Source organism: Mya arenaria, chromosome 1, assembly GCF_026914265.1.
Source record: "Mya arenaria isolate MELC-2E11 chromosome 1, ASM2691426v1".
In the NCBI taxonomy this organism is placed as follows: Eukaryota; Metazoa; Mollusca; class Bivalvia; order Myida; family Myidae; genus Mya; species Mya arenaria.
The window spans coordinates 41,921,125-41,944,755 of NC_069122.1; the positions used below are offsets into that span (position 1 = coordinate 41,921,125).

At 33.1% G+C, this 23,631-nt stretch overlaps 1 protein-coding gene across 1 annotated transcript; it reads left to right on the forward strand.

The window, feature by feature from the left end:
- The first annotated feature begins 5,606 nt into the window (after window positions 1-5,606).
- LOC128227173 (gamma-aminobutyric acid type B receptor subunit 1-like) lies at window positions 5,607-23,280 on the forward strand. The gene is made up of 8 exons (XM_052937447.1): window positions 5,607-5,795; window positions 9,581-9,718; window positions 13,402-13,572; window positions 14,980-15,081; window positions 18,078-18,143; window positions 19,321-19,516; window positions 22,814-22,960; window positions 23,207-23,280. Exons 1-8 carry the CDS (start codon window positions 5,607-5,609, stop codon window positions 23,278-23,280), a joined length of 1,083 nt encoding a protein of 360 aa, XP_052793407.1.
- Window positions 23,281-23,631: the final 351 nt, after the last annotated feature.

Consider the following 23,631-nt stretch of genomic DNA (forward strand, 5'->3'; position numbering starts at 1 on the left):
TAAAAAGGGAGATACAAATAACGTTAATAACTATAGAGGCATAACCTTAGTTAGTTGCCTTTCAAAATTGTTTACAACAATATTAAATAATAGAATTACAAAGTTTTGTGAAAATAATAATGTTGTATCAGATGCTCAATTTGGCTTTAGAAAAGGAAGATCCACTTTAGATGCACTGTACATACTGTCTAGCATTGTGCAAAATTATATTTTTGAGAAGAAACGTCTATACTGTGTATTTATTGACCTTAGTAAATGTTTCGATACTATTTATAGAAATGCTTTGTGGATGAAAATGTTTAAATCAGGAATTCAAGGAAAAACTTTACGTATAATTAAAGATATGTATCAGAAAGTTAAGTCATGTGTTAGAAATTGTAATAGTTATAGTGACTATTTTGAATATGCTGTTGGATTGCGTCAAGGCGAAATTATGTCGCCAATGTTATTTTCAATATTTGTAGAAGATCTAGAGTTATTCCTAGTAGATGATATTAATTCAGGAATCCATATAGATGATATTGTTTTAATTTTGTTGTTATTTGCAGATGATATGGTTATACTAGCAAAACGTCCTGGTGAACTACAACATAACCTTGACTTAATGTATCAGTATTGCCAAAGTTGGGGCCTAAAAGTAAACACAGATAAAAGTAAAATTATGGTTTTTCGAAAAAGGGGCAGATTACTTGAAAATGAAAAGTGGACCTACAATGGAAATGAAATTAAAATTGTTGATAGTTTTACATACTTAGGTGCAGTTTTTAGTTATACAGGAAATTTTAATCTAAACGAGCAATATACAACTGGAAAAGGACTGAAGGCATTAAATGTATTGTTAAAACACTGTAGAAAATTAAAATTTACTCCCAAAACATTATGTCAGTTGTTTGATGCTTTTGTGAGTTCAATTTTATGTTACTCATCAGAATTGTGGGGTTTCAAAAAACACAAGCAAATTGAGAGGCTGCACTTAAAATTTTGTAAACTTATCCTAAATGTGAGAACAAGTACAAGTAATGCTGGTGTTTATGGGGAACTTGGGAGACATCCTTTATATATTGTTCACTGGTTAAGAATTGTCAAGTATTGGCTTAAAATTATAAATACAGATAATATCATAATACAGAAAGTATATAGCCTTGCTGTAGAAGATTGTAATAAAGGAGCTAAGAACTGGGTATATAATTTGAAAAATTTGCTATTTACAAATGGTTATAGATATGTATGGGAGAACCCATCTTGTGTTTCTCCGCAGTTATTTGTTACTATGTTTAAGAAGACACTCACTGACTGTTTTGTACAGGAGTGGACAGCAAATGTAAATTTGAGCAATGTATTAATGGTGTATACAAATTGTAAATCATATTTTGACTATGAAAATTATTTAGATGTTCTTCCAGATTATTTGAGAAAATTTATAACTAGACTAAGAATATCTGCACACTCCTTACGAATACATACTGGGAGATACGCAAATACTCGAATTCCCCATGAAGAACGATATTGTCAATGCTGTGATAAAAGAGATTTAGAAAATGAATTCCATTTTACACTAATTTGCCCATGTTTTAATGAATATAGAGCTAGATATATTAAGAGGTACTATAGAGTAAGACCAAGTATGTTTAAATTTATGGAGCTGTTGAAGACAGAAAACAAGACTATATTAAGAAATCTTAGTTTGTATTGTAAAAGGGCATTGGAATACAGAAATACTATCTTAAACACTATTGTTAATTAATTTGTACTGTAAGAAATATAAATAATTAATCCTACCACAGAATTTGTACCAAACACATGATCTGTTTATATGGAGTATTTACAGGATAGTAGAATCAGCCACTGGCACTGAAATATAAAATATTTCACAAAGAATCCTTGCCAATTTAAAGTCAATACAGACTACAGTATAGTTAAATATAAGTTGTTATAAATGTATCCCTGTATATTTCTGTGTTGTCTACATTTAAGCTCTGTTGATTAAGTTTAGAAGGTAGATTGACCGTGATCTTAAGATGTCGTTATTGTATGTATTTAAATTATATAATTACTGCATATTTCAACAATGTTTACTTATCTGACGTGCAAGTTGGCATTTGCTGTCTCGAAGTTAGTTAGAAATGTTAATCCTATGCTAAGTGTCATGACTTAGTTTACACATAGACATCCTCGGAATACATACAGATTTATAGTTAAACGACACATATCATATATTACTTCTTTAATATAAACAATCGTACTTTATGCTTTTCAAGATCATAACATCACGTGTTATCCGATTTATTAAATGTCCGGAATGATACGTATATTAAGTCACGTGATCGTATATGACTACAGTCCGGTTACCGGTTTCCGCGAATGACTATAGTTAAACTTGAAAAGCTTGATACGTCAATAATACTTTTTTTTTTTTAAATATACTCTAGGATATATAATGTGCTACGATATACTATTAGCGTTGTACAGTTTGTCTATAAAGGTAGCATTAAATAGTTGTTTTAAGAATGCTACATCCTCGTTTTCATTTAACTCACAAACAAGTATTGCTCTATGATGTTGTATTTCTTTTCCTTTATTTGTTTGTCTGTCTGGTGTTAGTTTGGTGTTCTGTCTTGTTTTTTTTGTTTTTTTTGGTGTTTTTTTTGGTATTTACCTGACACGTGATTGTTTACTATATTTATTTATATATACATATCATCATACATATTGAATGTTATTTGTATATTTCATGAAATATGTATATGTTTATAGACAATGTACCATGTACACGTCGGAATAAATATTTCTGTCTGTCTGTCTGTCTGTATCAAATATCATGTGCCACCTATGAACATTCAGTAAATAAAATTCAGCTTTGATTATAAAGGTACCATATGTCAAAGGGTACCTTATTTCCACTATAATTTTTAGAAACAGATTAAAAGTATTGTACCACTATATTGAAAGGTGCATAACTAATAAGAATAGTCATGTCACACTTCTTTGCTATAAAAATAGAAACAGCACAATGTGTATAAAATTGAAATGTTCTAATGCAACGTATTTATTTTAGTAAGTAAAAGACTTAAATGCGACTTTTTTGAAAACATGATAAAATCACTTGCAACATTATTTCACTTAAGGGGCGATCTTTCCCATCTATTAAGTATTAATTTCAAAAGACATATAGGATCGCAAATTCAAAACGCATGTCTCAGCATTTAATTGCATGGGGCTCTTTTTAACTTGCATCTACAATTAATTTTAATACTTAAAGGTTACTAAGAATAGGCTTAAAATCGATTACATGACTTATTTTTGACTGAACATCTTTCATTATAAACTGGCCAACTAAGTGTTCTAATAACAACAGCATAATCATAAATCATTTAACTTCGAAAGGCAACAATTATCAAATTTTTAAGTTGATTTTCCTTACTCTCCGCGCACCACAGCTGAATACTTTGCCAACTGCCTTTCTCTTTATATATATTAGGTCGAACAACAAGTATAGGTATATTAATCAATCTTCACAATATTGCATTCGGGAGATGAATACATAACTCTGTCATTATAGCTGTGAAAGTTTTCATCTTACTTTTTTCCCCTGAATAGTATTATTGTTCTCCCATTATTACTAGAGATGAGCAATCGGCTGGATTTTTATTATCGATTGCTCGGACAGACACACCGATGAATTAATCGGATAAATTGAAAGTTTGAATGATTGTATTTAGTGTCATTTCGCAGCGCGTTAGTAGGTGCATGCAAACTAACTCACACTTATTTAATGGATTAGGAATCAAATAAAATAATGAAGCAAAATAATAATGTAGTCTGTAAATTTGTTTCTTTTTCCGACAAACTGAGAAGCACAGATATGTCAAATTGTCAACAAAACAATCACAAATATTAGATAAGTTGTGTGTGAATTTAATGTAGGGTCAGAAAACTGAATGTTCAATGAATCATGATGAATCACAATCAGTCCTTGCCTAGAATAAATTGATAACAAACTCATAATATGATAGAGCATTTACACTCACATTTACTACTGACTGGTAGTACTGGACTCAAAGTTAAACATATAATCTCAAGTAAATATCAAAGAAATTATCATTAACAAATTGCCAAATGCTTTATAACTGGATACACGTGTGATGAACAAAAATGTCACGTGACCACAATGTGGCTTTTTGTCTAAAGCTATGACATTTTAACACTAGATACTTATGTTAGCATTCCGGAACACTATTTGTTTCGAAGTGTTCTTGGAAACTATGCAAACATGAATGGTGACCAATACACCGATCGAAAGACAAAACAATGCATTCTTTTTTTGCGCTATGTCTCTTTAACGAACTTTCGCGTATAACAAAAATATCGATAAGAAACTTACCTGGGATGACGATCAATCGAGCCAAAATACTACTTGCGTTTGCATGTGTGGTCACATGTCCTTTTTTGTTCATCACCCGTGGGATAATAGATATTACAACTTCAGCTAATATAAAGATACACTTGTATTCAAAATCAATGCATTCACTTGTATAACAAACATACATTTTGAGTGATAAAACTTTAACCACTTACCACATAATGCGTTTATGGAAAATATGTATTACTGATAACAAGGAACAAGGTTGTAACCATGAATTTAAAAGCTGAAGACACTAAAATATAAAACGATTGGTGAGTGCTAAAATATTTCATAAGATTATCATTCTACCTCATCACTTGTTTTCATAAATCTAGTTAATCATCAATAAACTTATATAAGCGTACGACGCAAATGTGTGTTTTTTTCTAATACGTTAAATGGATTTTCTTCGTTTAACAAGGCAAAATATATTTGAGCGGGGAAAGAAAATAAAGGAAACTTCAGTGCATTTAACACGGATTCGGATCTTGAGTATACTGTAAAATGTTTTCGATGTATCGATACCGGAAAAAAGTCGACGCCGCTCGTTGACGTTAAGCCCGCGACGACGATTTATCGACTATCGCCGATAATCGGCCAACCACTATTTAATACCCATAATGCCATAATTAATTATAATAACACATTAAATACCAAGTAAGCAGATAAACACAAAGTCATCATAAAAGTCAAATAAGTAAGTAAGTATAAAAAAGTTGGATTATTTCAAGTTTGGCTTGACACAAAAAGAGTTTCTGCAATTGCTATAAAGTGTAAGATGAATTACTAAATATCGACAGAGTTAAAAAAAGTTGCCAACATAAAATCAGTAAACGAGTCACTTCAAATGGCGATGAAGTGATCTATGTCGTTAACATAATTTTAATTAAATTGAATTACTATTACCTGCCTAATACTGCCAAGGATTCTTAATTGTCATTTTTTTAAAAATTAATTTCATTAAGTCTAAGATTGTGACAGATAAGTGGAAAATGATTTGTATGTAGTTTAACGCACGATCTATTTCTAAGGAAATAAATTTGTCGTTAGATCATGCGAAATATAGTCAAAGCTAATCAATAACATATCAGATCATTTTATAATAAGAAGCAATATGTTTCAATTGAATGAAGGTTCTCAGAGAAGCGTTCCGATTAAAAGGATTGTGATTCTATTTATGTTTTACGCGATATCTATAACATGCATGAACATTTGCTATGGGAGCGAGGCTAACACAACGTTGCGGTTGCTCGGATTGCTGCCAATGAGTGGTCAAGGATGGATCGGGGGCGAGGCGGTGCTACTTCCGGTCAAAATGGCGCTCCATGACATCAACAATGATCCTCGCATCTTGCCTGGATACAACCTGACGTACAATTACATAGACTCAATGGTGAGTGAATCACTTAATGAAATTCAAGCAATTCTTTAGCATAGGAAGGCTTGCTTATTTTGTACAACTTGAGTCGTACACATTTGTGTATTGTTATTGTACTAGTCGTGTAGTTTTAATATCTCCGGGAATGACGGTAGCAATGTTAATACCTAGCTATAGATATGTTTTATGTGCTTAATTTTATGTTCCCCTTTTTGATAATTCTACTGGCAGTAAAAATTAAAAGCAAATATACTCCTATTTCGTACATGCCCTTATCTGGGTGATTGACAATAACTACATTACGAAATGGAAAAATAGTATTTTTAAGACAATCATACCTAACTAACAATTACTGCTTGTAAAGGACAAACAATTAATTTATAAATAGCCTCAATATTTCATATAAGCAAATATCGAACTTAGACTTTTAACATCGCTCAAAGCAAATTAAACAAAATATATAAATGTTTCCAATACAATACTTCCTATTTTTTTGCGAATTTCTTAGATCGGATGAATATACAAATATATACTTCCTATCAAAGTCTATACATAACTACGTTTACGTTTGCAAAAATGCTAAAGCAGTTTGGGATATTATCTGCGATCTGATTGTCTCTCTGAAATTGTTAATTGTCTTCCACTCAAATGCAAGAGGTTCTTGCGTTGTTGTACAAAAAAGGAGGACCCTAAAATCATGAAAATAGGCGACCTATATTTATTTTTAATATCCATTATCTATTAGCAGTATTGTTAAAGCAGTACGTCTGCAATCAGTTTTACCGATTCTTATACATCTCAATCAAAAAAGTAATATATTTAAGTGTATATATATTTAACATTAGATTAACTGGTGACGCTGTCGATAATACTGGTATTTTCAGCAAAGAAATTACAATTTAAGGATTTCTAAAATCTTTTGATACAGTGGAATGGAAAAATATTTTAATAGTTGCGCTTCATAGATTTCTTTTGTTGTTGTTGTTTTTTTGTTCAAAATGTGTGAAGACCCTTCATTCTAATATAACATCCGAAATCGCAAATATTGGATTGATCTCTGGATCTTTTTTCGTGGTATTCGGCACGGTTGTCCTCTTTCTGTTTTTCTTTTCGTTTAAGTTGATGACAAGCGCTACTAAAAGTGTGATGCGCAGGTTTAAAATAATTATGGTTTTAAACTTAATAAAACAAAAATACATGGCATTTGGATAGGGTCAAAACTCATCATATTTATATTTATTTTTATGACATAATTTATTTGCGCAAGCAGATTTAAACCGATGAATAGTATGTACCATTCATATTACGGTTTGATAAAATTACAGCTCATTTGAAAAATGAAAGTATTTCTATATAGTCTTTTGTTCTATTAATTACGTTACTTATATAATTGTTTAAGCAACGTGTACAAAATCTACTAAGCACAATTTTAAACTATTGTTGTTGACAGCTCTTTGTATGTGTTGTGGGTAATATTTGTGTATGCTCTGTATCCAAAAAGAAAAGTCATAAATTGACAATTACAAAAAGAAAAAAAGGGTTCTAGAATTCATAGGAGATGTCAAGCTATCATATTCATACATGTTTCCATGTCGTCACCAGTATCATAACTCACAAACTCTGGTAAAAAAAATGATCATTGTCTCGATTTCCAGATAGCAGATCGTTACGATCTTTTAACGAAAAACCTCTAATGTTCCATAATTTCATATTTGTTCCCAATATAAATACACATTGTAATGTAAATTTACGAGTTGTATTTACCTCCAAAACAGGTTAATTTAATCCACATTTGTATTGTTTAGCATGGTTGTTTTTTCACCCAGAAATGATTACAAAGCATTCCGAAGCTGAAACATCACCTCCAAATACATCCGTTGTCTCAATAGCGGAAAGAATTTTATGGTTTCCAAAGCTGAAACATCACTTTCGCATTACTCAGTTGACTTAACAGAGAGTTGATTTTTAATTAAATTGTTCGGTTACAAAAATTGAAGAGGGAGATAGCATTTACGTAAAAAATCTGTAGCCTACGCAATACGTGCTCAAAAAGGCGTTGCAAAGACTGTTTCGCTTAGTCCCCACCCCGTCCTGTAAAAGAAAGAAAAACATAGCTGAGTAACTGGATCTGCAAAAACCTTTAAAATGCATTGGTTCTTTACATCTTGGAAATGTTCTACTGAAAAGCAAAGTTGATTTATGCAATACAAACATGGTTGAATTAAAGCTAACAGTCGCTCACGATGGCTAACATTAACAAACTGTTTGTTTTGTATCCCTATTGATATACATAGCATTCACTGCAAAGGGGAACCAAATGGCAAACGTTTGCTGCAAACATCATTACTGAACGAAAGGCTATTTTTAATATCAATTTCACGACATCTACTTTTATCTCTGTAATTTAGTCTCTCGTCGTCTTCGTTTAATTCCATGACCAAGTAATCAGTACCATCCACCAAAATGTCAGCTAATAATCGTTTTCAATGGTTGATATCCGGAATTCAATCTTGATTGGATTCTCGAAGGCATGAACATGTGCTCGTAGACCTTCACAAATAAACAACATTTTGTGAATCGATATCTCCACTTTACTTGATTAGAACCAGGCGTGAATGATTACTTTATATATATATATATATATATATATATATATATATATATATATATATATATATATATATATATATATATATATATATATATATAAATATAAATAAATATATATAAATAAATAATATGTTGTTGTTATTTTTGTGACACTATAGTTAGAAGAAAGCTTTAAAATGAATTTCTTTCAAGATATTGATTATATATTTCTTTGTATATCATATAGACTGCCTGCCTGTAATTTCAAATGTGATTAAAATAAAAGAAGAAGAGCTTTGTTGGTTTCAATCATGCAGATATTGTGCAATGATATTGACATGTTGTCTTGTGTTCTTTTGCTCATTGAAATAAGTTTAACCAAAGTGGACACAACCGTTTGACAGGTAAAACAAATATATTTGTGGAAAAACGTATGCTTAGAAAAAGCCAACTTAAGGGATGAATTTAGAAGTAAATGAGTCAATCAGTTCATAGTATGAGGTGATCTGAGGAGCGAGATGAATTTTGAAAATCACAATTGAAAATTGAAAATCTGACCAATAAAAAAGATTTAACGGACAGTCATTTTGTTTCATTTAAGGTGTTTGTTTATGGTACGCGAGCTGATTCGTTAATCATACGTATAAGTCTGGATAACTTGAGGTGGTATTTGAGGGAAACTGGAACGTCATGCGTTTAGGTTCTAAACGAGTTCAAAAAAGTTATTATGCTTGGTTGTGATTTAGCGTAGTTATTGCCCCTGGAACAAGGTACTCACGATATCTATACGGGCTATTCACCTACCTTTGTATTATATATTGATAATGTATTGAAACTATCCTTTTTGTGATTAGGCGCATTTTTTGTTGCAGTTCCACATTGGTTATTTAAAAACCCGTACATTTGTGCCTTTATTGTAATTGATTATGGGGATGACTTTGGCCATTTGGCCATGGCTGTGAGACATTTAACACGCACATAATCCCTGTGGTCAGACAAAGCGAGACATGGTTTCCGATGTTGTCTTCCCATCAAACGATTAATGTATTAAACAACTTTTATCATGCAATATTGAAGAAAAACCTATTGATGTCATCCTGTCTATAATAATATAAATACGTCAACTTGTTTAGAAGTTTTGAAAAAAGTCTTCAAACATCATGACGAAACGTCGTTTATCTAAGTATAAAGCATTAATTTCAATACTTCAGTGCACAGAGGGCGTAGCCGTGTATCGGATGTTCCGGGAGCTACAAGCGGGTCTGCCATATCACATGGTGCTCGGGGACGGCTGCTCAACATGCTCCGCGGCCACCGCACAAGTTTCATATCTCTGGAACCTTACTCAGGTGAGTCCATATATTACAAATTATTTATTGAATCTTACTCAGCTTAAACCATATATTGCTAAACCCTTCTAGAATCCTTCTGAAGTAGTCCCAAATATAACTAATTCACTGGAATCTTATTAGATAAGCCCATGTATTACTAATTTAATTATTTGTTGGAACTTACTCAGCTTAGGCCATAAAGGAAGGTGATATATTACAAGTTCCTTCAGGAACCTTACTCAGTTTAGGCCATATATTGCTAATCCATTTTTGAATCCTACTTAAGGAAGGTAATATATAACAATTCCTTCTTGAACCTTACTCAGTTTGGCCATGTATAACTTATTCCTTCTGGAACCACTCTGTGGAGAAGCCCTATATAACTAAATCTTTCAGGAATCTTACTCAGGTTAGGTCATACGTTGCTTATTCCTTCTAGAACCTTATTGAGATTAGGCCATATATTACTTGTACATTTATTTTGACTGTTGACTCAGCATTCCGCCATAAACAATTCCTATTCAACACTCAACTCGTATGGTTATATTGGTTGCAGCTTAATGGCAGTGCAAGTGCACTTAAACTGAGAGGACATCTTATCGAAGAGCGTAAGGCCAAACCTTGTACGATCAAGAATTTTACTTGAATACTGCTTTTAGATCTCTTGGCTTTGCAAAAAGGCTCTATTTTGAACTTTTGATTATGTTCTGTCATAGTAACACACATTTTGATCACATTTCACACTTATTCATTATTTATAACCCTATGAATCGTGAGAGATTCCCCTAAACAAAAAATATATTAGATACAAGGGCGCGAGCGTTCCTTTGTCCAGGAATTTCATGTGACTTGGAGATATCTACATTGGTTATAAATATTTATATCAGAGTTATATGTCGATTGCTTAATGACATCGTCTAAATTTGATATTGACATCATGTGTTTTCATGTTTATTTTGCAACATTTTATTACATGTATTTACAACTTCACACTTACAAAAGTAAATGAAACATAGTTCTATACAAAGCCTTTTTTAAATAGTTTCTACATACTAGTATGTGACCACATATGTTATCCTTACCTAGGAAAACAACTATATGATAGGCTCTGAATTTTGAAAGTCGTTATTTTTCAAACAAATTCTTCCTGAAATGAAATAAATGATATGAATGTATGATTACAAAACATAATTATACAACGAAATACCTTCAGAAGCGATTTATAGGTTATACATTGCAATATATTTGTATACAAGATTTATCTTATAGTGTACTTTAAGGGTATCCGTGATTCGGGAGGGGTATATTGCATTATGCTGGAGGTGCTAAATATTTGGATGTGCTCGAAACTCAGTGGGAGTTGGTAGGACCAACTTAACAGCGTTCACATCTATGAATATATCAACTTATAACAATCTTCTCTTTGCCATAATATCCATTATCTGGCGAAAGGTTCTACTACTTTCTTATAAATTTGAAAAATAAGTGTTACGTAATGCAAAATACTCCTTTGTGTTGAACGCTCGTGAATTGTAAATATGTGTAAACATCCTTCATTATATTTATTCATAGAATAGAATTTAAAAAAAAATAATACACGAAATATAATTTCAGGAATTTTAATATTATCAATCCTTAAATTAGGATAGAAAAATCAAAATAAACCCGTTTGATCATTTGTCAAGTTTTTTTCTCTGCTCATTTTCGTTAGAAGTCAGTCTCCTTTTTAACTACACGTTTGTTTCAACTATATACCTTTTACCCGCGTCATAAAAATCCTTCCTAAATGCATTTCGTGATGTTTGGACTTCCAGTCATTTGATTATATTCTGCGTTACAAACAAGGCAGTATGATTAGGTTACAAATAATGGAGTATGATTGGGTTTCTGCATGCTACCCTCATCCGTAATAATTACTCCGTAAAAGGGTGGGCATAAGGAGGTGAAGGCCACTTTCGTACATGATGGATCGACATAGTACTTAGTCGTATCATCAACCAAAGGACTGGATATGGCGACAGGAGTATTTACAACGTCGACAAAAGATTTAAAATTACCGGTGATGAGGGAGGTGACAACGGCGACGGGGGAATGACGACAAATGGCGGGCGAGAAACCGCCGGTTTGCTTGAAGCGCCTATGGTGTTTAATTACAAAATTCAATAACAATGGCGACGACTGGAAAAAGAGCGATAGAGCGACTTTGACATGGACAACATTATACCAGACAGCATAAAACAGATATTCACTTTCTTCGTTTAGGGGTCATAAGGCTCTCAGCCTTTGGCAGAGTTTCATTTTTAATTAATAATAATATGTAATTACACGCAAGCAGTTATTAATGAAAACAATGACAGCAAAAAAAGCATTTCTCAATTACACAAAAACCTACTTTTTAAATGAAAAAAATGATTAAATCCTCAAGTGCCCTATACCCATTCCGCTCGTTCGAGTTATATTCGCATTACTCATATACGTGTTCACAGAACGTCTTTCAGCCCATTCTCTCTTTGATCCAGATTATAGTGCTCGTTATTATAAGTATCTTCCATGGCCGAGAATGTAAGAAAGGTTCATTCCGACCCGAGCGTAGGGTGTTTTGCGGAAACGAGGTTTACCGAGTTTCCGCAAGACACCATGCGCGAGGGTCGGGATGAACCTATCTTACACGAGCGGCTATGGTAGATGCTTTTTCTCCTACCTCAGTAAAACAAAACTAAGTAAAATGTATTTTTTGCTGGAACTCTTTTGTGCTTAGTGAAAATAATTGCGTATGGATATGCGATAATTCGTGGTTGTCATGGATATGCGCGCAGGGATTTCGATTATGTGAATAGTCAAACCGGTCTTCAAATAGTTCTTAGGAGAGTGAAGCATTATTTCTTGAAAGGTGCGTGGAAACTAATTTATGGAAACATTTAAAGGGAGAAATAATTATTTAGCGTTCTAAATATTGCCACAAGACAAGGTTTCCATGATGCTATAGACGACAGTCTTAAACAAGGGGGGTAATTACAATGTGATTACCATAAAAAAGGAGTTCCATACGGGCATTTTTTTCTTCGCCCGTGGGCAAGATAAGAATTTCTAGCATGGTTAAATTATTGGATCTACTTATCTGAGGTGGGAGAAAATGTCCTCTGTAATGTCAACACATGGGAACTGGTTTCTTTGAATTTAAATGTTTTTAAATTTGAATTAAATAAGCGAATATCCGCAGTGTTGTCGAACTAAATTTTTATTTTAACATTAAAATGTTATATTACATTTACTTGAAAGTCATAATAAGATATTACTTATTTACTCTTTTGTTTTTTGTTCGTCAGTTATATGTCATCCAAATTAAGTTCTTTCACTCACTTCTATGATGTTCTTGCACCACACAAGGCAACATATGAAATAAAACATTTAATGACTTTATGAGTGCATTTCAGTTAAGGTATGTCGAACATATTTTTTTCATCAATTATTCAGTGTTATCTACTGGGCAAATGACTCTGGTTAAGGCACAATGCCAAAGCCGAACAAACACTAAAAGAGAGATGCAGAGAGTACAAAACACGGACATACGACAAAAAAACGTAAACATATTAGCAAATGTTGTGGTTACCGCCCTAGAAGGGTCAATGAAACAGAAGTTGACTAGGAGGTTATAACCCTTAATTTTAATAACATCAAGCTTTCAAACATTTCTATTTCAGTTATCATACGGCTCCTCTTCGCCCATCCTTTCAGACCGTAAAAGATTCCCAAAGTTTTTTCGGATAGTGACTCCGGAGCAGAAGGTGAACGAGGCAAGGATCCAACTGATGCGGAAATTTGACTGGAACAAGGTCGCCACAATCCATCAAGCACTCGAATTTTTCTCAGTGGTTTGTACAGTCGATCTTATATATGAAATACATTGTGGTGATGGTTTCACTCACAATATTTGTTTACACTTTATATATCAATTCTGGAAACTTTATCTTAGGTCATGAAGACATTGTCAAATAAGAATGAAGGAAGGCAAAACGTATTCGCTTCGTTTTTAGCATTCTAAAACTACTCACCTTGTTATAAATACTTTGTGGTACAAAAGGATTGTTCTTCAATTCATTGAATTGAAAATCAAAGACTATATAGTTTATCATATCAAAGGAACTCGTTCATGTTTAGTCAGCACCTAATATGAGTTTACACGGTAATGCATCTGAACATCCTTATAGTATATATTTTACACTCTGATACCCAATATAAAAAAAATCCTGGTTCGGGGTTTGGAGCAAACCCACGCTTGTACAGTCAAGGCAAAATTAGAAAACTGATACTATGTTCATTCGTCCACAAGGACTCATAAATATGCCGACAGATATATTAACCTTAATTGAACACATTGGTAGCATCAGGTGATGATGTCAATGCGCTACAGTCTTTTGCTGAATCGTGTTACAAGGCCGCTTTGCAAATTCGTGCACTTCAGGCATTTTTAACATTACATTAGCACTATTGCCTAATGATGCGGTAATAGTCAGTTTCTTTGCTGTTTCGAGGGCCGTAACCATCATATAATCAAACTGTCTTAATACTTACGCTAATGCTTCCGCCAACTGGATTGCTGTCTAGAGTCTGATTTAGAAATCATTTAGAAAGTTTCTGACGGCAAACCCCGGATTTGCATGAAGTCTTTAAATTGGTTTTATTAATTGGGTTGCTAAGCGGTTCGCGCATGAACGCTGGCTATAATCGAGACTTCGTTCCAACAATCCGCCAGTCTTATCCCGAATCAATAGGTTAGTTAATCAAAAATAAAGTAATACTACTACATACTTTTTAAAATAACCTTTTGTTGAACATTATGATTATATAATACAAATTAGATGTTAAAAAATCAATTTAAGCTCAAGTCCAATGTAAACACATAAGACAGATTGCAAATACTAATACTAATACTAATACTAAAAATAATAATGATAATAATAATAGTAAAAATAATAATAATAATAATAATAATAATAATAATAATAATAATAATAATAATAATAATAATAAAAACTTTATTTCATGAGTTGTTTTGTTTAATAACGAAATTGGTTTACATCATAAACAAGCATTTATAATCCTTTATATTTCCGAGTGTTTTCCTCGCGCAGCGAATATGCATTATCTTCAAACCAGGAAAAACGAATCAACTGTGCGTTAATAATGCTTGGTGGTAAGCCTTTGCCTGTACGGCATTTTCCTTAAACAGATCTCGTCTTTAATATCAATTAGTACGGTCTTCCTTTTCTTTTGAATAGGTCACGGACGACTTTGTTCGGAGAGCTTCGGATCTGAATGTCACTATAATTACCCAGGAGATTTTTGTCCACGATCCCATGTCAAGGGTCAAGAACCTGAAGGTCAGTAATAACGAGTAGTCATTCGACTTTCTCGGTTCCATTTAACAGTTCTTGGGTAGAGAATCTTAAGGTCAGTAACAACTAGTTATCATTATATTTTTCTTGGCTCTTGAGTAGATAACTTAAAGGTCAGTAACAACTAGTTATCATTGTACTTCATCGGTTAAGATTACAGTTAAAGGGCGCAAAACTGTAATATCAGTAGTAAGTAGTTGTCCATGCATTTTCCCGACTACGCTTAACACGTCTGGGCACAGAACCTTACAGTACGTTTATATATTGAGTAATCTGGTACATTTTCGGCTTCGTTTGACAAGTCTAACGTGCATAACCGTTAGGTCAGTTGCAACTAGAATAAATAATTTCACACTCGCGGTTTCGTTACACAGGTCTATATAACAGAACCTCAAGGTCAGTAAAAACTAGTAACATATAGTTTTAATTATATATTATCGACAACGCTTAACATGTCTACGGTTCATAGTACGATGGTCAGTTACAACTAGTTATAGTTGTGTCTTCTCTGATATGTTAATCAAACCTAGGGTACAGAACCGTTAGTTCCGTTAAAAGTAGAACATTTTCATTTTTCAGCTACGTCTATATGGCCTCAATAGATTATCAAAGATTGCGCATTTGACTCAACCCTAACCTTTAACCTAACCATAACTTTAGTTATGATTATAAAATGATCTCTTGTTGTCTTGTGTCCTTTTTTCCAGTTTTTTAATGTAAAATTTCCGGGTTATAGATTGGCGTCCCGGTATCTTTCACAGTTGACATTGAAGATTTATTTCGTGTTATAAAAACAACAGTTTTTTATCTGATCTTCAGGAAATCAGCCAGAATACTAGGTAACATGATATTTAACCTTTTTTAAGCATAATAATGGAAGTATGAGTCATCTTGGATCAACGACTGGCCCAGACCAGTGTAAGTGTGTGTCTGCAGCATTTAATTTTAATTTTACCATTATAAACATGCATCTTGCTGCAAAATTGATTTATAAAGATACAAAATCGGCCTAATGCGGTCTGTATTGACCCCTTGTAATTTTGTATTACGGGAAGAGGGTATATCCATAGTTGAGGGACTCTCTTACTCATTTAATGTTGGCTAATATTTTTTGTCCTGTTTGAGGAAGCTTTTGATGTTGCCATTCACAATGTTTGATGGATAAAACTAGTGCAGTCTTGTATTAGTTCTAAAAATATTACTAAAATGAAGTCAATTAACAGAAATGATAAGACTGGTATCACATAGACTACTTTGATACTATAATAGTTGTTAAACAAGGGTCAACTCTTTTTCCACTGTTATAATTAACATTAAAGATGCAATAAATCTTACTAATCTGACTGAGTCAGATTTAACTTGTTATCATTTGTATGCTGATGTTTGCTAATTATATATTTTCCATAAAAACAGGTAACTTTACAAACTCAATGAGAATGTGTGTATTGGTATTCGTGCAAATTTGGTCTGTAAATAATGTGCAAATACGTAAATTTGAAAAGACAGAAAACTATTTATAACCTCGGATGGCTTAAAAATTAGAAAAATATAAAGGATTGCTTCGTATGAGTTATTTTTCCTTGAACTGTAAATACGCCTTATAAGCAGTCAAAATATTAGGTAAACAACCTTTTATAACCAGTAAGTCTTTCGATTTCAAAGAGGTATTGCTTGATTTATCTCTGCAGACCTCTAACGTTGCAACGTGGACGTACATGGTGTGTTAACCGTCACATTATTCAATCGGAACACCTCGTTCATTTTCCATCGAAAGAACCTCGGATGTATGCCGTTACACTAGTATAAGTAGTTCGTAAAATTAATAGTAAATCGATTGATTAATTATAGCGTTTTAAGGTGTTATTTGTATCATTGATTTCAAATTAATTGCCAATGAAGTGTCTAATTGCACAGATAATTATTTTTCCTTAGAGTATTAGAGTAAAATTCCCTAGGCTTTACTGATAAATTGAAATGACTACGCGATTATATGCAGCATAGTTACGTGTAAAGAATTCTGATATTCTCCAAGGTTGTTTTCGATGAAAAATGGCGGTAGTTCTCCGATATATCATTGTCATGTGAGGAGCGAGTACTAAATTAATTGTTGTAAAAAGGCTGGCTGCACTAAGTCCTTTTTAAACAAATATATATATATAGAAGTAAATAGCACTCGTCATGATCACGCTTGCTATGTTTTATTGGTGATTTCTATTAATAATTTTGGTCTTGGATTTTGTTCAATATTTTTTATACCTCATAATAAAACAAACTACTGTTAACGCAGAAAATAAAAATATCAGTATGTTAAACATGGTATGAGTTTTTATCTAATCAAAAAAATGATGGTTATCGTTTGTTTGAAACTGATTTGTATTAGAAACTCACATAATCGATGTTTAAATATATATAATAATGCTATAATGTATGTCGCAGAAATAATATTTGTATAAGATATGCGTGGCTGACACTGGTGAAATAACAATACTTCATGTGTGGTGTAAATCAGTGAGAGCATTAGAGCATTATAAGATATGAAAATCAGATAGGATAAATTAAATAGTTTAGCTGCTTTAAAAAAGACCTTTCTGCTAAAAAGTAAATAGATTCGTTCTGCTAAATTTTAACTTGGCTTAATTAAATTGTTTTTCAATAAACATGTTTGTTAGGATTTTCATATTACTTTTTATGAATGGATATAATTCAATTCTTACATACTTTCATACTTATGACATGAACATACCTGTGGTATAATTGTTTGCAGTTATTTATATTTGATATATGTCTAGAATAATAATAATAATCATGCATGCACATGTCCAATGGTAGGCTATGCCGATTGCCCATAAACTCTAAACCAAAACCTATTGTTGTTGTTTCCAACGCATGTATAACCATACACTTTTCATTGCATACTGCTGTTTTGTATGCATGCATTACTATAATATTATTCTTAATATCTATCTTCTTTATATTGTCAGGAGCATGATGCGAGGATCATCATGACAGCGATGTATGAGGACAGAGCGAGAGCAGTGCTGTGTGCAGTAAGAATAATATACAAATGTGTCGTAAATAACACTTCTTAAGAACGTTCTTACCATTTCTACAAAGAAAATTGTTCAGTTGTAACATTCGGACGTCCGTATACAGGTTTAAAACCATTGCATCGTCAAGATTGCATCACTACTTTATCAGGGTTCCATCATTGCATCATCAAGGTTCCATCATTGCATGATCAAGGTTCCATAATTGCATCATCAGGCTTGCATCATTGTATCGTTAAGGTTGCATCATATCATCATTAAGGTTGATTCATTTTCAAGGTTGTTTTACTGCATCATCATGATTTCATCATTGCATCACCAAGTTGCATCATATCATCATTAAGGTTTTTTTCATTTTCAAGATTGCATCACTGCATCATCATGATTTCATCCTTGCATCATCAATGTTACATCATTGCATCATCACATTAAGGTTGCATCATTGCATCGTCAAGATTGCACCATGCATCATCAAGGTCGCATCATTGCATCATCAAGGTTGCGTCATTGTGTCACAGGGTGCGAAAAATGTGCAGCCAGACCGGGTCGCGAACAATATTTCTTTTAAAAACAATACTTTTAATTGTTCTTCCATCTTAACGATATCAAAGACGATACAGTTATAACTAGGATGCATTTAAACTGTTAAGAAAATAATTAATGTTTGTCAAGATATTTCAGTACGTGAATTAATGTGCTGTTAATGGAGTTTTGTGCTGTTGTTCCATGTTTCTTGTTGGTGACTTTTTGTTCTGGTGTTCTATGTCATTGGCGTTTACCCTGTACCTTACTTTTTATGTATATAGTTTCAAACGCGGTGAAGTACAGACACCTATCGAGACAAACATGTTTTGTAGCATTGTCCCTTTTTCCTTTTTTACAGCAAAAAAACTACTAAAATATCAGCAAATATTTTCATCACAGCATGATTTTGGAAGTTTATTGCATTAATGGCAGTATTAGTTTGTATTTTCCACAAATATTTTATTCCATATCTATTTAATAATTCTGAAAGAAATACTCAGCCGAAAACACAAGGGTAATAATCATCCTTACTTAACTCTTATAATTCCTCAAATATCTGATTAATCTCAAAGTTTCAACTGATTTTTTGACTAGCACATTCAACGTCACTGTCAACGTTAGATCCAATAAATTAATTGTTTGCCTATCAAAGGCATACAAGGTGGGGTTGTACGGCGCCAAGATCGTGTGGGTGTTCGCGGGCTGGTTCTCCAGAACTTTCTGGCTGGTGAAACAGGATGACATTGACTGTACTCCGGAGCAGATGGCCTTGGTTGCAGAGGGTGCCTTCTTTACTTCAGCCGTGCATTTTAACCCCATAGAAGAGAGGGGTATTCAAGGAATGACGGGTATATTTATGTTGTTTCTTTATGCAATATATATGTAAATTTTGCGCTCATGTTTGTGTCTGTAAATGAGACTGATGTCAGTATGTAATAAGTAAACAATGTGTATTTAACCTCAAGGTCGTTTTCGATAACATCAATATTTATAAAAGAAGATAAGCAGAATTACATGTTTTGCTTCAAAATACCTCGTAAAAATTGGTTCAGCAATATCTGATGACAATTGTTTTCTAATTGGTTCAGTGATTTCCGATGACACTTGGGTTTTTTAATTGGTTCAGTCATTCTGAAAAAAACATTGTTTTTTCTAATAAGTTTGGTAATTTTTTATACTAGTAACACTTGCTTTTTAATTTGTTCACTCATTTCAGATCACACTTGTCTTCTATCTAGTTGTAAGAGCAACACATGTTCGCTTGCTCCGGCTGTTTTCTCATTGACTGGCTCCTATAACACTAACACTGCTTATTTTAAAATTAAGTGTAATGGTTTGAAAAAGTGTGAGGTGGGCTTGGTAGGAAAGGGTGCCTTCTTAACGTCAGTCGTAAATTATAACCCCATAGACTGGCGCTGATTAGGCTTATATTTTAATATTTCAAGAATGTGTATTGGTTCGGACAAATGCAAAGTTGAGAGCTCTCAACTAATATAGCTCAACACGACCCTTCAGAGAGTTTCAGAATCACTGACTTTTTGAACATTTCGGTTGTTTTGTAGCTTTTATGCATTAGTCTTGTACTGTTTAAAGGGACTTTGTAAACCTGTTGGCTACTTGAATGGTTAATGTAATTCAGGTTGTGGTAATAGCTGAATTTACATCAATAGTGTCACGTCAAAACTATGCCAACGATTTTCAGGCCACACAAAATCTTCATTTACTCAATTAATATGAATAAGACCTTACACTATCATAATTGACGCAACGCCATTGGTCCAGGACTGGTCACGCGGTGACCCTATATTTTTCCATATTGGGTCACCAAATTTATATCGTATCATAATGGCGTCTATTTTCCGATTCCGATGAATATTCTGATGAATAAAAGAAACATTGAAACATGTAAACAGGTTATCAACGTGATATATACCTTACGGGGGTCACCTACTTACCCCGCAAATTATCCTTAATACGCCCTTTTATATACCCCTTTGCCGCTCTTTTTATGCCCCTCACACATCGTCGAGGAGGTAGGCTTTCGTTCATTCGCCGACATGTGGATAAATAGTTCCATTTTTTTTAAAATTAATTATATGATAGTGTTTTACTGCAAACAGTTTATAAACATTCATCAAGATCTTTTCATAAACGCATTTACGTCCAAAATAATAACATACAATGCACGACAGGATGAGGATTAACATTGTATTAAAATAAAATTTTTCCAGTTTTGGGTTTGTTTCATTGAACATGTTGTCAAGATATATGGGTGTTCAATCATCTTTTATATCAATAATCAGCCTGATTCGCTTGTAGACGGGTCATTTTCCAGATTAATAGTGAAGAACACGATTTTCTGACAGTTAAAGGTGTATTTTTAGCAAATTAGTGTTTGCTTTTACCGGGAAGTCATATCAAAGTAAGGCGATTTGAAAATATATTCGATAGATGATATAACGTCCGCTATGCCTAACTAGTAAATACTACATAATCTTCACCATTCATAGGTTCCTGCAGGTGCTATTTTACTACCAGCCAAATAAATGCGACAACTTTCCATTGATCAATTACAGTGTGTGTATACCACGTGATAAATTACGTCATATATGCTACGTCGGAAGGCAACATTTTGCTTAAAATAAAGACTTAAATCAAAGATAACTTTTCTTTTACTACACCATTTTAAATAAAACAAAGGGCAGTCTATGCCCCTTAAGGAGCCCCGCCTTCGTTTTCAACCGAAGTTTGATAAGTTGATTAGTTTCATCAAACACTTCGACAAACCTGTTTCCAAAATAACCTTTTGACAGTGCTCCGTCAGACGGTCGTATTGTGAAAAGGTTTGTCGAAGTGTTTTAAGAAACTGAACTCTCAATCAAACTATGGTGAAAGACCGAAGGCGGGGCTCAGAAAGCGGCGTAGACTGCGCTATGTTTCATTTAAAATGGTGAAGAAATAGTGAGGTTATCTTTGTTTAAAGTCTTCATTCGAAGCAAAATATTGCCTTCCGACGTAGCATTTATGACGCAATTTATCACGTGGTATACACACACTGAATTACACCGAGGCAACTTTAAAGGAATTGTTATTATGACCAATCTGATAGCAAATAAACGAATTTTATACATGGAAATACCTTTGTGATATACAAATTATCGTTATCATGTTAATATCCTGTTAAAATTTTGTCACTGTAACCGGTGGCAAAATTGCCTTAATTTGTATTTTCCGTAATGTTTTACCAAAGGTAACCGAGACAAAATAAAATTTCAATTTAAACATTTATTGTATTGGTACATGTGTTTTGCTATGTGTGTATTCTGTTGTAAAAATGTTACAATAAGTTTTAACAAATGAAAACATCAAAATAACAATTCCAAAGTTTACATTTTAATTAAAATACGTTATTTTTTCTTAAGCTGGTCCTTGACTTAATCTCATAAAGATCGTTACCAAATTCCATAACCTATGATAAACGATTGACTCTCCCAAAACGTCTGTCTTTTGATAAGCTTCTTGACTATTGATTTCACTGAAATGCCGTATAAATGCTGATAACACACAATTCATTTTTAAAACCTGCTTTATATCGTTAACAGAACAAAGGGAATCAAGGTACAACGTAAGAATCAAACAAATAGTAATTTTGTCAAAATTATTATGTAACTTAAATTTATTACTTATATAAACTTACCACTTGTATTGCGAAAATATTGAGCTTTAAACCATAAAATACCTATTGAAAGACGTCTCTTTTTTAATGTTCGAAATATTATTCAATTGGTGATGGATTTGAATATTTGCTTGAAAGCCACTTTTTAAGGGATCTTATCACATTTCTTTGTAAATCAACCAAGTTCTTACAATTTGGAACACTTCATGAACCGTAATAATGAAGCAAAACAGTTGAAACTCTAGTATAGGATATATTGTAAATGCGACCTGTGTCCATTTTTTTTCTAATAGGTAAAACAGCTATTTTAGTTTACGGATCTTCAAATTTCACTATCATACAACATATATAAAAAACAGGCCTGAATTATTTTCATGAACATGTACATAATATGATTGTGATGTCCCATAATGTTAAACAATTATGTAGATAAATGTGATAGTCACCTTCAATAAACAAATATTTACAGTTTCAGAATTCTTGGACCGCTACTACAAAGACCCAGATTATAACCCAGACCTTGAAATATACAAAGTTGCCTTCGGCCAGTCGTACGACCACATCTGGATTGCGGCCTTAGCACTGCACTGCACCGACACTGAACTAAGACGTAGAGGTAATAGAGCAATGTTTGCGCCCAGGTTGAAGGACGGAATTACCAACCAGGACACGACACACATGGACATTGAATTAAGTAGACCAATGTCTATAACTATATGTTTTTCTTTCGTTATACTTTGCGTTTCTTCAATGTTATCTAAAGGCTAATATGATGTAGAATACAACCTACATTTCAGCCATCGAAAGTGTAGATAGTACCAAGGTTAATCAATAAGAATTTTAACCTTTTGCGGGTGTTTAGGATTCGCCTACTGCCTCTCAGCCGATACACACGCTCTGCGTCAGATGTTGCGTTCACAATGCGTCAGTCAATAAGGATGTGTTCTAAGTCTGTTAGATGACTTGATGTTAAATCAAAAAATAAGGAAGGGCTACGCTCACTCCGCCCATTCTTAATCATTTAGAGTTTACTTCATGTCTTACTATTACAAAGAACTGTTTCACAATTTATAAACTTTTTGTTTGGCTAATGTTTTAGTTAAAGGTTTCTGTTTGCAATAAATTCGCAGAGTGAGCTTGTACTTGGCTAATCCATGCATTTGACTGTAATTACATTTCACAATTGAAACAAAACATTGTGCTCAAATAAGTCTCTGTGAATAATCATTGTCATGGTGTATCATTCATATTTTTCAACAGGTTACGAGAAAACGCTCGGCGAGTTTA

Excerpts from the sequence above, each read along its gene's own strand:
- LOC128227173 (XM_052937447.1), top strand. The coding sequence starts at position 5,607 with ATGAACATTTGCTATGGGAGCGAGGCTAACACAACGTTGCGGTTGCTC. Across the intron at positions 9,719-13,401 it reads ATCTCTGGAACCTTACTCAG|TTATCATACGGCTCCTCTTC; the intron begins GTGAGTCCATAT and ends TTTCTATTTCAG. Across the intron at positions 18,144-19,320 it reads CGAGAGCAGTGCTGTGTGCA|GCATACAAGGTGGGGTTGTA; the intron begins GTAAGAATAATA and ends TGCCTATCAAAG.